The sequence below is a fragment of the Rhinolophus sinicus genome, linkage group LG04 (genome assembly GCF_036562045.2).
Source record: "Rhinolophus sinicus isolate RSC01 linkage group LG04, ASM3656204v1, whole genome shotgun sequence".
NCBI classification, from domain to species: Eukaryota; Metazoa; Chordata; class Mammalia; order Chiroptera; family Rhinolophidae; genus Rhinolophus; species Rhinolophus sinicus.
In genome coordinates, this window is record NC_133754.1 from 144,595,097 (window position 1) to 144,609,950 (window position 14,854).

At 36.4% G+C, this 14,854-nt stretch overlaps 1 protein-coding gene across 1 annotated transcript in view; it reads right to left on the reverse strand.

The window, feature by feature from the left end:
* The window catches only part of ALDH1A1 (aldehyde dehydrogenase 1 family member A1), a 54,793-nt gene extending 41,312 nt beyond the window's left edge, over positions 1-13,481 (reverse strand). Inside the window, exon 1 of the mRNA XM_019736692.2 lies at positions 13,325-13,481. Coding sequence (XP_019592251.1) covers positions 13,325-13,390 — 66 coding nt within the window. The 5' untranslated portion in view covers positions 13,391-13,481. The remainder of the gene's footprint in view (positions 1-13,324) is intronic.
* Between the last annotated feature and the right edge of the window lie 1,373 nt (positions 13,482-14,854).

Genomic DNA, 14,854 nt, shown 5'->3' on the forward strand with positions numbered 1-14,854 from the left:
GTTTAGCTATTAAAAATTCCCCAGTGACAGTTATCAAAATTATACATTGTTAGTTTAATTAATTATATTGTGTATATTTGAATAAAAGCAGTCTTTTAAATTAACCAGAGTTGCACTAACTTAGCTATTCTATTATGCAGTGTTCATAATATAGCTTAAAATCTTGTCAAAATAATGAAATGAAAATTACCATGTATCACTAACTGCTTAAGTATAATTAATTCTATATACTGTGATTTATCAGAATATTTAGACAGCCTGGTCTCCTATACTCCTATTGTAAAATTTGTCAGTTTTTCTAAAAGTCATTTTTAAATATCTGCCTTCCCTCCTAGGCTGTAAACTCTATAAGATAAGGTTAAGGACTGTCTGTGTCAGGTTTTCTGGTTTATCCTCAATGTTCAACACAATCCCAGCCCTCAAGTGATTTTAACCTCAGTATTCTTGAATAAATAACTTAAAATTGAATCTAAGAACTTACAATCCAGTAGCTACACATGACTAAGACCTGTAATATTCTGCACATGGAAACACTATGATATTTGTGCTTTGTTAAAAAACAAGGGGAAGGAGAAGCTTCTTTATTTGCCTATTCGCACCAATACAATTATTCATATAACAAAACAGCATGAACCTATGTATTTGGAGGAATTGAAAAGAATTGCAGTGCTAGTTTGGAATTGACAGGAAAATGATGTGAGCTGAATAAATAAAGGGGGAGGGTGTGCAAGCAGTTCAGATGAAGAGAATAGGTGTGCAAAGATACATATATTGAGGTACAGGAAAGATAGAAGTATCAAGAAAATCCTTGTTTCTCTGATAGAGAAATGGGATACAAACGAGAATCTTAAAATTCCTATTATCCTTCACGAAGAAAAGGTTGGCATCTTAGTTCAGCTTGAAGAAAGGTAAATTCAGATTAAAGAACTGACTCACCCAACATGTTAGAGTAAATCAGCATTTCAGCTATCAGAAACACATTTTATGGAATCCTGTAATTACTCTTAAAAGTATTTTCTTTTATGCGTCACTAGCCCTTACCTCTTTGTACTTTTCCCAAGGGATGTCTGGGAAACACCTTAATCAATGTGTCACAAGTTCAGCTCACTGTCATCTCTAGCTTTATGCTTCTCTTAACTCAGACTAAAGTTCTAAAGCTTGCTCATGCACATTCTCTCTCTCTCTCTCTCTCTCTCTCTCTCTCTCATACACACACACACACACACACACACACACACACACACACACACACTTTCCCTCTCCTGTTAATGACACACAATCCCTAGTCATCCTTTTGTACATATGACTTTGTTCTATACTATTATAAAGAACCTCTCTGCATCTATGAGTCTCTTTCTATTTCGTTTGTTTATTTTGTTCTTTAGACTCACAGATGCAGAGAACAAACTGCGGGTTGCCAGATGGGAGTGGATTTGGGGGGCAGGGTAAATAAGGTGAAAGGATTAAGAAGTGCAAATTGGTAGTTACGAAATAGTCACGGTGATGTAAAGTACAGCATAAGGAATATAGTCAATAATGTTGCAACAACTATGTATAGTGCCAGGTGGGTACTAGACTAATCAGGTGGATAACTTCTTAAATTACACAAATGTCTAACCATTATGCTGTACACTTGAAACTAATATAAAATAATATTGAATGTCAACTGTGATCGAAAGATTTAAAAAAAAGAAAAGAAGTAAAAACAAAAAAGAACCTCTCCTTGTTTTTCCTGCCCCCCACGTCCACCTAATTGAAATTTAATTTTCACTCTGTTATCATAATCTTCCTAAATCATCCCAGTTCAGATTTTAACCCCTTCTCAGAACACTTAGGTGGTTTTCCATTCACAAACTCCTTAGCATGATAACAAGGTGGCTTATGATCTGGCTTTTCTAACCTTTTGTTCTATTATTTCCTCAGTTTACCTTTGTTTCAGCCTCATTCTACTGCCTCAAACACCATGCCCTCTGCTCCACACCTTTTATTCATGCTGTTTAGACTGGAGTTTCACTATTTTCTTCTACTCATACTTCAAACTCTCCCTTAAAATGTCATTGACTCATGAAGATTTCACTAGTCGGTCCAATTGGATTTAACCTCTTTTTTTCTCTTTTCTAACATAGTAGTTTAGTATCCTACTATTAAATTGCTTATTATGTTCTGTTTTGTATTCAAGTTAGAATTTACATATCAGCTCACCAAATTGCAAACAAAAATCTAAAGACATCATGGTACTTGCCCTAGATTTTTTAGTCAGCCTTGCAAAACTTGTATCACATTCATTCCCAAAGTTCTAATTCTCCCTTTCCTCTGCTCTAATGATAGTATTACCTCTCTAGACTTTATGTCTTTGAAAGAGCACAAGTCTCACCCTGTCAAAGACATACCCAGAATTCCATCCTTCCACAGTATAATTTCACCAAAAATCTAATAAGAACAAGATATAGAATTAATTATATTTTGTTAGGCCTGTGGTGTGAGGACTTATAAGAACTTTAATATCATAACTTGTGGCCCAAAATTTGGATTCTTGCAGCATGAGCTCTGAAGCTGCTTACAGAGCATAACTTTGCCCTTTTGGATTCCAGAACTGCCTGCAGAGCCAGCAGTCCCCCCACCCTCCAGTGCTCATTGTACTGTTTGATAAATTGTACTCCTTGCAGCATTGATAAATAATGCTCCCTGTACTATGATTGCGTGATCAAAGGCAGCTTTTTTGTTCTACAGGCCTGGGCTGAAACTAGGACTTGAAAAATGCCTAATCATATATTACGCATTGTTCCCACCTCACAACTCCACTTGCTCGATCACTGAGTCAGCCAACCATTGAAAGTCCAGTGGCCCCCACCAATCAGAAAACAAATGATGTAAGTTAATAATCTTGTTTCCCCTAGCAACCCATCTCTTTGATCATCGACTCCTTGCAACTTTTGCCTTTATAAATCCTGCTCTATCCCCTCCGTTTTGGAACGTATTCTCAGTTCATACTGAGGACTACACTTCCTGGTTTGCAAATCGTTATACAAATACACTCTCTTTAAATTTCTTTTTAAAAGATATCTCCAGATTTTTGTTTACAGGTGAAACTTTCCAGCTCCTACTTGAGTCCTCCTAGGTCTGTGATAATTCAAAGTTCCAAGTTCTCAATAATATACTCTTGATATATTACAGTTTATTTTGCTCACTTCATAAGTCTCTTTTGGTGAAAGAACCATCACAATATGTATTTACCATCTAGTTTCATGTCAGACTCCTGTATGTAAGCTGCACATAACACTTCCCTCTCAGATTAAAGCCAGTGAATATTTTGTAAATGAGCATTCACCTAAAAGAATACAAGTTTATCTGGCAGCCTTTAGGCAACTGATGAGATCAGTCCTAGATGATCTCAAATTCTCAGCAGCTGCTCTGCATTATTCACTTTTAACCTTTAATATGGAAGAATATGGTGAGCTCAACTCTTATTTGAATTTGTGCTTATATTGACATAAACCAAAATGGTCACTTTTATTTTCAGGAAACTGTCACATAATGAGTAAATACTGTCTCATTATTTGGAAGATACTGAAGGAAAATGTGAGATGAATTAGCCATGACTGCTACTCTCAAGGGGCTTATAATCTAAGAAGAGAGTGTATTTATATCAAGATCAGCCAGTAAAGAATTGAAGGTTGTAGAGTAAAATGACCAAAGCAGTGCTCTAGTCAATAAACTGCACAGTGGAACTCATGGGAGAAAGGGACCTGGGCGCAAAGATTGCATCCTTGAAGGATAGAATTTGATTGGTGGGAAAAGGAAAACAATGGGCAAAGGGGAGGAACAGTGTTGGCATATTTGTAACACAGTGAAGAGATCAGCCCTGAACAGAGAGTTCTAGTGGAAAGAAGTCATAAATAGTAAGTCCCCACAATGACAATGAAGCCACTTTGTGGTGGTCTTTATCCCCAGCGTGAGAAGTTTAGACTCTATCCTGATATAACGAGAGAGTTACAGGATCAAATGAATGTTTTTAGAAAGACTGATTTTAACTCCCCCAAATGGATTTAAAGTAGAGTGACCAGAGTCCAGATATTCGTTGAAACCATTTTAACGTTCCAGGCATGAAATCATAGGGCTTTAGAGTACAGTGACATAGCAGTACAGTCTGCAAATTATGAATTATATACACTCTTCCCCAAACACAGGCCTTTCAGCATAGAAACAAAACTCAGCACACATAATGATATGATCAGCGTTGCTATAAAGATCAGGAATTGCCTCATCCTTTTCCTTCCCCTGAGCTATGGAGAATATATTGGTATGAACTACTTTAATGATTTTTTTTTCTGTTTTAAATTTATAAGCTTTACATTTGACATTTGCTTCCATCTAACTGTGAGACCAAATGTCCTTGAATAAAAATTCTTCCTGTGGTTATTATGTAAAATGGTTCCAGTAGTCACCCCCTCATCTTGCAGGCGTTACTTTCCAAAACCCTCAGTGGATGTCTGAAACCATGGAGAATACCAAACCTATATACATATACCATGTTTTTTCCTATACATACATACCTATGATAAAGTTTAATTTGTAAGTTAGGCATCATAAGAGATCAGCAACTAATAATGAAATAGAACAACTATAACAATATACTATAATAAGTTATGTAAATGTGGCATTATTAAGTAAAATAAGGTTTATTTGAACACAAGCATTACGATACCCTGACAGTTGACCTGTTAACCCAGCTGGCTAGTTAAGTGACTAATGGGCTGGGGGAGCATGTACAGTGTGGATGGAGACCCTGGACGAAAAATAATTCATGACTTGGACAGCACAGAGTGGGACAATGCAAGATTTCATTACACTACTAGAATGGCATGAAATTTAAAACTTATAATTGTTTATTTCTGGAATTTTCCATTTAATATTTTTGGATGATGGTTGACTATGGGTAACTGAAACCACAGAAAGCAAAACCACAGATAAGGGGGGACTACTGTAGGCTAACAAATATTTATTATAATATAATAATTCTGACACCTAGTTTAGTGCTATCGAAATGATCTATCATTCCCCTCCCTTTGCTCATTTTCCATTTGTTGTTGGCCTTCAGAAAGTTGAGAAAAAGGGATCAGGCTAGAAAAGAAAGAAAAAATTATTGGGTCCTATTTAACCATTATGTTAACTATATTCTAATTATGAGTTTTGGACTCAGGATAATATTGAATAATATATATATGTACAGTAGACCTCAACTTAAAGTTCACAGTATTGATTGGAAATTATAGACGCCTATGCATACTCTTGGACTTCAAGTGCTTCTTATATAGGGAAACAATCAATGGCAATGTTGAGGCAACATAAATGTTGATTTTTACTCTTTAAATGTTTGGTATGTCAGATTTTAAGGGATGCATCATATGACCTTTGTCTTAAAAGAATGGCCATTTTCTGAAAGCAGTTTAGTGTCCAAGTCATAATTTTTTTAAAAAGCCTTTCCAGTGTAAAAGTTATTATGTCTTAATGTGTTTGACATAAAGTTACAACTCTAAATAAATAAGTGCTTTCCTCGAAATATTTCTGGCGTGGGTCAAGCTAAATTTGACTAATAGGCAGAATAAAACTTATTGGCCTTATATGTTGATATAAGATTTTGGAATATGTTGGTTTAAAGGGGAGAGAGCCCCTGACTCCTTTCAAAGATTGTCAGGGCCCTGAATTCCAATGATCTCTGCAGGGCTAGAACTAGCCTAGTGGCTCTGGATCCTATAAGGGAAGCCAGTGCTTTCTTGGTGGCAGAGAGATTTAACAGATCACATTTTCAATACAAAAAGTAGTTCTTTTAAGACAGGCCAAGGGCGAGGAAGGGTGATGAGATCCCCTTTTTAGTCACCTGTGTGAATTTCCAAACCTGAAAGCCCAGAGTGATGGCTGTTGTTGTAAATGTATAGGAAGTGATGGGTTGTAAATGTGTAAACCTTTTCTCAGTTTTAGCCACCTAAAACAAAACAAAACAAAACAAAACAAAACAAAACAAAACAAAACAAAACAAAACAAAAACAAAACACTTTGGAAGGGGGCCAGAAAGAATGAGATGGGGGATGAATAAGAAGAGAGAGACCGAACAAAATTCAGGTGGGGATGTTAACCATTTAAAAGAATCAAAGTTAGATCTCTGGCAACTACTTTCAACCCAAACCCTGAGGCAGCAAAGCAAAATGCTGAGATTCAAAGTAAAAACAATCTAAAAGGAAATTGAGGAGGAAGTAAGAGATTGCAGGAAAATATTTAACTGCAGTAAAAGGAATGAAAACAAAACAAGAAAGTGACCCAAACAAAAGTAGGAGATATAAAATGTTCCTTTCATTTTTGTTTTGTATTGTAATCTGACTTCAGCAACAGGAATATATACTTTTTTTTTTTCTCATTGTTGTTGGAAAAAACCTTCAGCCTTTTTAACTCAGGGAAAAAGATAAGCATTTCTGTTTTGAGCCACACCTTCACTATGTACCGCAGATAACAAAAATACTTGTCAGCAACTCCATATGTCATACACACTCTTTATCAAAGAGGTATTGATGTAGAAGCACCAGAAAGTTCTGTATAAGTTTAATATTTAACAATATCAAGACCCAACAATAAAATACTTGCACATAAGCCTTCTTCCTTCTAAAGTAAGTGCAAAATGTAGGGCATAATTCAGTTGTTTGTTGTTTGTATTCCTTTGACTTCTAAAAAAGTATTGGGAAAGCAGTGAAAATAGTCCAATAATGGGACCTAGGATGGAGAGGTAGTTGTGCAGGCAAAGTCTTAGGATCTGTGATACTTGTGTAGATTCCCAGCAAACAAATTTCCTTTAACAATTCCAACTTTACAATAAAGGTATCAGGTAGCGATATTATAATATCAAAAATCAAATATTAGTGACACTTTATACATCTTGTAATGACGCCTCTGTTTATGGGAGTTTTTGATACATATACAGGCACACCGGCACACACAAGCACATACGTACTCCAAATACATCACTGTGAGGAAATCAAGGTTTATGTAAATATTGACTTTTCCAATTTGTTTATTGTAGTAGTTTTTAATGAAATGTTTAATTATGAAGCAATTATTGTTCATGTTCTTTTGAACTTGGCTCTGTCTCTGTTGCCACTGATATCTGATAAATGTGTAGTGTATCTGGCCACAATTATAACAGCATCATGAGAAACCTTAATCACCATCACAAGCCAGATAATTGCTATTTTGAAACAACTATATCACCATTTTATCAATAAGATTTCTTTAATGCTGATCTGTCTCATATCATCCCACAGATTACCCATGCCACCTCAGGACATTGCCTTAACTTTGGGTTGCTCTTCTATTGAGTTGTTTCTTGTACCCTTTAAGAGTTTTTCTCACTCAGTCCTCTCTTTCTGGCAAGTGGTTAACAATAAATTCATCAGAAGTCCAGTTAAAAGAAATCATGTGAACACGAGAGTCCTTGTAAAATGGGGACAATACCTTCTCCTAGGGCATGTGCAACTTAATTTAGTATTTGTGTTGATTAGATTTCTCAAAGCCAGGCAGGTGCCAGACTACAAAACAATTTGCCGAGACTGTAGTCCTCAGAGATGAGCTAAAATATGGCATTTGTAGTGAAAGTTTATCTCCCAGGAGCAAAATTTATGGTGGGTTCTGTCACTGGTGTGTGGCCACGATCTGATTCCTGTTGGATTTGGACACTTTCGAAGGGGAAGGTAAGTGTTTCTGCCTGACTGAGTGTGAGTAAGTTTCTGGGGGAAACAGGAAGTCAGGTCCCAAAGGAACTAGATGGTGGTCACTGTGGATAAAATTATAAGGTTGACCCAAAACTTTTAGACCGTTGTTTCTGGTCAACAGGCCACACTTGTGTAGCATAAGCAAAACCTGGAATGGTTAGAAATGCAAAATCTCATACCTCACCTCAGGCCTACAGAATCAGAATCTGCATTTCAACAAGATCCCTAAATGACTTACTTGCACATTCAAATTCAAGAAGTACTACTGCAGAATAACTTCTCTGTAGCGGTCCACATGTTTTGGGATCTGGTGCCCAAATCATCCCTCTTTTCTCATGAATCAAATTTCAACTCTCTCAATCAGAGTAAGGAATGAATGATACAAATTTAGTAATAGGTGTGAAAGCACTTGTTAGAGACAATCCAGTGGGATTCAAGTACTACTGTTTTTAATGTTTAGGGGGAAAAACAGAACCATATGGAAAAGTATCAGATTTGAAAGGAGAAAATTCAGAATCTAGTTCTTTCTGTCTTTACCGCTGAAGAGCTGCCTGACTCTGAGCAAGTCACTTAAGATCTCTGAGCTCAGGTGTCTCAGCTCTAAAATGGGACACTAGTAACATCTTTCTTAGTTCCTTTCCAGTGATTAATTATGAACCTTAAATGAGATCAACAGATGAAAGCAGTTTCAAACTATGACAGGCAATACAAGAATTTGTTTCACTTATATTGAATAATTTTAGAATTCTAGGAGTCATCTTGGAAAGGGGAGGGTTTAAAAGAGCCCGGACCAAGGAGCTAATAAGTGCTGGGGCACTTTCCACAAATTACCTCACTTAATTCTCACAGCCTCTTTTCAAGGTAGTTATTATTATTCCCAATTTACAAACAGGTGAACTGAAACTCAAGGAGGGTTAGAAGCTTGGCCAAAATCATTGAATAAGTAGAAGAGCTGGAAGTCGAGGTTGGGTTTTTCTTGTTAAGCCACCGCACCTTGCAGCCGTCAGCTATTTGTTCACTGCTTCCAAAGTTGAAAACAAACAAAAGCTGCTTCAGTCAGAAGGGAGTTAAAGAGACTTCCCAAATGAATGCAGGGCCACTGCACAATCAGCTTTGTCTTGAACATAAGTCGTGTCCTGTTTTAAGCATCCCTCAGTGGCTTCCCTTAAATAAATGTGGTCGTAGCCTCTGTCTCCAGGCTCGTCTCATCCATTCTCTCCTTCCCTCATTTTACTCCAGTTGTATTAGCGATTGGTAGTTCTTTGAACACACCAAGCTCTTCTTCACATGTTCTGTGCATGAGTTGCTACCTCTAGATCTTTGTTCTTTCTCCACCCTCCACAGCCACCTTACGTTTTGCATCCCTCAGGCTCACCTTCACTGTCCCTTCCTTTTAAAGTCCTTTCCTAAAATCTCATCAAAAGTAAGCTCTTCCCCTTATAGTCTCTCAGCTTTATGTTTTCTTCTTTTAACATTTTCCATAATTTGTTATTAAAGTATCCACTCACTTGTTTATTTTCTTGCCCACACCACCCCAGTCTTCACCTTTCAGGAATAGAAGATCCATGAGGCAGGAATCTCTTAGCTTTCCTGTAAGACCTAGCACAGGGCAGTCATTCAACGACTTGTTAAATAAAGGGAAGGGAAATGGGAGAAATGAGTGAAGAGGATGGTTATTTTAAAATGTATGTGGCTTGAATTTGTTTTAAGAATTTAAAAGGCGATAATGCTGCCTAGTTTGTAGTATTCAATGAATCATAATGCTTCTCTATCGAAAACACATCTTTTGGATGAAAGCTGCTGTTTCAAAAACTTCAGAACGACTTGCATTATTTAGCATGTTTTGGGAAAGAAAGCATTCTTATTTATTTCTTCCTCTTGGTGGCCTGGGAACAGCTGAGCAGCAGGTGATAAGGCTCATGGTCATGTCCCCTCCAGTAATTAGGAATGGACGAATGAAAGTCAGAATAAAGAAGGACAGAACAGGATTCTAGCAACTCCATGTCCCAAAGTAGTGATACTGACCTTAGAGAAGTCACTTGGTGTGAGGGCTCAGACTGCTAGCACTCAGTCTAGCTTTGTCACTTACTAGCTATGTGACTTTAGGCAAGTTATTTAGCCACTCTGTTCTTCAGTTTCCTCATTTACAAAACAGAAATAGTAAGCTCCTTATAAGGTTAATGTGAGGAGTAAATAAAATTATTATACAGAACTTAAAAACAGTCATTGGCACAGAATAAACATGATGAATTTTAGTTATAATTATTTCCTGTTGTGTGTGCATGCATATGTGTGTGTTTGCACATACCTATATGTTTGTGTGAAATGTCATGAGTAGATAATCTTTTCTAGTAAACAAATTATTATTCAGTGAGTTAAGTTTAAGTGTGAAGCTGAACATTTTGGGGTTTGAATCCTGAGAAAACTTGTCTTCTTGAATTTCCTATTTGTCTTTTTTTTTTTTCTTTTTTTTTTTTTTAAGGTAAAAAATAGTGTTATGAAGGGAAAATGGAAAACAAAGTCACCAAATCCTATAAGAGAAAATTCTTGATCCCTGAAATCCTGGATAAACCCTTGGAACTTCACTCCAATGCGATCCTTGTCAGGTGGGGCATGACTGTGCAAGAAAGAGGGACAGAAAAACTAGAAGAGAATGAGATGAGAGGAGCACTTGTGGGAAACAGGTCTAGGAAAGGCTGAGTAAAAGGAGATTCTTGAAAATTGGAAAGAATTCAGAAAAACAAATAGGACTAGAATAGCTAATGCTAATCAGTCATTTCCCATGTGCCAGGTACAATTTCAAGTGTTTTATATGCATTAAACTCATTTAATGCTTTCATCCACCTTAGGAAATTGGTACCTTTATTATTCCCATTTTACACATAAAGAAACTGAGGCAGAGAGAAGTGATGTAGTTTGCCCAATGATCACATAACTTTCAAAGAAGCTCTTCATTTAAAGGCTCAATAAAACAGATGAGTTGGCAGATGTATGATTCATTTAGAGTTGGAAAGGGGACAAATGAGGATAGAGATGGGATCCGAGTTTATGTGGATTTATAATGATGTTATTGAGGTTTTAAATTCTAAAAACCTTTGTATCATTTTAGAAAGTAATTCTTAAGTCTGATCTCTGTTTTATCCACCCCAACAAAAAAATAATCAGACTGTACTAGAGAGTAAGTCATAAAAGATAGGCAACAATGACTTCTTTTGTTTGGGTGAAAAGCAGTCTCAAGCTTGAGAGTATGTAATTCTACCATAGTTGTAATAATTTTTTGTTACTCAACCCTGCTAGTCTCTTCCCTCCACCTTGCCCCAAGGACCAATATACTTCTAGTGATAATAAAGAAGAACATTAACAGAGTAAGAGAAAAATAATACAGAGGTTAGGTGCTGGCCAGAGAAGGTAATTCCTCAGGCACTATAAAATCCTTGTTTACTTGCTTTGCAACCAGGAAACTTAGTTAATAACTGTTATTTTCCAACTCCTCTTGCAAGTGCAAATCCAATACAATTCTTCAGTGGGGCACAGTAAAAAAATGCAAAGGCATTTGAAAAAGCTCACCCATTTAGATTTAATTACATACATAACTGGTGTCCTCCCAAGTGTAAAAATGCTGTAACCAATAAATCAGACAATAAAATGCTATCTGAGCAGAACAGATTTATAGAGAAGATGTGTGAGCAATCAAAATTCACTGACTTGCATTGAATAGTCTTATCCAGAAAAGTTTTTAAATGAAAGAGGAAATAAATATTATTCTTTGAATCTTGCTTTCTTTTGGATGCTTAAGTCAGTCAGGTTCCCTAAGTGTTCTTGTGTAAGGACTTTAACGAGAACAGAAGATTTCAATCTTAGAAACTTCTCTCTGTGTTAAAGGATCACTAGATCTGTGTTTGTATGTTAGATTTTAACCATCTCATTTTTCTATAATAGTACTGTTTCTTACACACTTAATTATTAACTACTAAATAAGCTTAAGTAGAAAATATTTCACATTAAAGCTTTCTTGAGATACACATACAAGGAAAACTGCAAACTCCTGCAAAGCCAAATTTTTAAAAATGTAACGTTCAGACGACTAAATATCTTTCCAGGTAGTATCATAAGGAAAAAATTTAAAAAGACCCTTTGTAACAATAGTAGTGGGATAATTCAGTCATTGCCAACAATGTGAATCTTTATGAAATGCACTTTTCAATGTGCCTGTTTGGATTGAAATTTCTTGTGAATGACCAACTTGGAATAAGAAAGTTGGGAAGGCTAAAGTCTTGTCATCTTTTGGGCATACTTTTGCCAAGTGTATGTTGTTGGATGGCATGGACTCACCACATTTTTATGTTTCCATTTGGAATACAATTAAATGGAAAACATGTTTTCCCTTCTAATAAAACCTTGTGAAAATAATACATTAGTACACTTTATAGCTGCTGGTCAACCATCTTAAAGGAAAAATCTGATCTCTGCAGATACTTTCCTAAGGAAAAGAGCCAGTCAGCTGAGCAACTTCTTTATTTTTTGTGCATATGAAAATAAAAATATAACCAATTTTAGGATTACAAAACCATCCGTGGTTAAGTAAGGGATATACAAGTGATAGCAAAGTTCTTAGTCTATCCTTAAATTGTAATGCTCTTGATTTTTCATTGGCTAATTCAGAAAGCAAAATGGCTCTCCCTGAGTTAAAATAGTTCCTTTCTTACCTTACTTTCTCCATCACACCATAAAGCAAACTTTAAGTGAGTTTGTTAGACCAGTTTTGTTTTGTTTATTTTATTTATTTGGGGTTCTAGGTTCTGACAGGAAAGCAGGTATATAACAGTGTAAAACAGGCAAAGTTCAGAGATACTCTTAGCTGACTCAAACAAAATCCATTTCCTCATTCAACCTAGCTGTGGATTTTTAAGTCTGGGTCAGGCTCCTGCTCTTGTTTCTCCATTTATTTATCAGTTAACAATTATACAACTGCTCCAATGGCAACAAACATGGCTGATAAAATAAATAAGAATGCTTTCTTTCCCCAGATATGCTAAATACTGCCAAATCTATTTGACGTCCTTGATACAGAAGCTTTCATCCAATATTCAGATTTAGGTCCTTTAATTTTGACATTTATTAAACATATAGAAAGATCGTGTTACTTCAGCACATCAGCATGCTCGGTTTGTCTGTTTTTAAAATCATTTCCCACTTGTTTGGCTCTTTCTAGTAAGTTTCTCTAGCAAGTATCTGCCTCTTTTATCATACATTCTGGGCTATGCTGACCTTAATAGAACTGCTTAGTAAAATCCACTGACTCCTGGCACAAGAACCTTTCACACAGAAGAGAATGCCTTTCACTTAAAAATATTTTTAAGAAATAAATTTATGAAAAGTTGCCAGATGAGATTTAGAATTCATTATGTGATCAAGGCACTAAACCCAGAACTGCATTTTGCAAGCCTTTTATTTTTGTATTTACAAAGGGCTCTTCACACAAGTTTACTTAAATTGACCTTTATGCTTTATATAAATGTAATTTTTAAAAAACCTGAGGCAAAGCAGTAAATAGAAATTCTACTAACCTTGGTGTATTGAAACTTCAAGTTGGTCAGTGGGCCAGGTAAGTCTGGCATGCCTGAGGACGACATTTCTGGTTCAGCTCCTAAAATACAGGTGACAGGCTCAGCGATTTAGTTCTGATAGAGCACTTGGTTTTATTTGTTCCTTTTTATCCACACGGGCTAAGGTTTATTTGCATACTGGGATATGATTGGATGAACAAACTGGGAGCAAAAAGAAAACGACACTACTTATTTGTAACACCTAGTGCAGGAAGCCCTTGACTTTAAAGTTAAATCCTTAAGAAACCAGTGCTCCAGCACTGAAGCTGCATCTGGAGACAGGGCACTATTTGCAGACGAATTAATTTACAAAGCCGAAACCTGTGATAAGGGTACACAGCGCAGCTGTTCTGGCCACTAAGGCCAGTTATTATTTTTTTGGCTTTTCATGCTTTTCATGCTTCTGTGAAACTTTTCATTCTCCGACAGACTTGGAATCAGAGAATTTGAGAATTGAAAAAGAGTCTAAATGGGCGCTTGTTCTCAGTAGAAGCTGGTGAGGAGAGGACCCTGGCCAGGTGTCTTCAGGACTATGCTGTCAGGGAAACAGGGTGCTGTGGGGGGAAAGAAAGACCCTTTATCGAGCCCCTACCCCAAGTCAGCTATAAAACACATCATACCAATCAACTGTATTTTAAGTGTGGCTAGGTAGACCTACTGAAATTTCAGAAGCTCTAAATGATCTTTACTTTATCTATGGGAACAGAAAAGTCAGCAGGATTTTTAGGGAACTCAGTGCACTGTAACACACAGTCACCACAGTAGCAATATGGCAATATCGTCTGTCAAAACTCATTTAAAATGAAAGTAACCCCTGGTTTTGTAAGTTGGCTGTATTTGTCAATCATTGACACAGGCAATTTACAGAGTGAATTTAAACAGGACTCTCAAGTAACTTAAATTCTTAAAATTAGATTAATATTTTAAGCTGGGAACATTCAAAAAGGACAAATTTTAACTGTAGTACTCCCATATTAAGGACAATACTTTATTATATTGAAGCTATAGCAAAAGTTGCAGTAAGAACAAGGTAGAAAACTTTGGATGCTCTTAATTCTAATCACTAAGAATTAAGAACACTTTTTTTTTCCCCCAGTGAAAATTGCCAGCTTCCCCAGATATGGGAGTTAGGTAGGGAAATGAAGGCTTATTGAATGGTTACTCCAAATCAGGTTCTGGAGGTGGCTTTCTCTTTCCATCCTTACTTGGTTCCCCATTTTACAGACAGAGAGTAAGTTGCTTGCTTATGATCTAGTAACTGCAAGACAAGAATTTCATTTCCCAGAGAATTTGCTGTTTTGATTCTCAAAGTGAATAGTCACCCTCACAGGCAATTAAATTTTGCCATTTATTCATCTAAGACAGAAGTCAGAAAACTTTCTGTGAAGTGGGACAGATAATATTTTCTGCTTTCTGGGCCAGGTGGTTTCAGTTGTAGCTTACTTGACTCCACATGAAAGGAATTATTGACAATAAATACATGAATGGGTG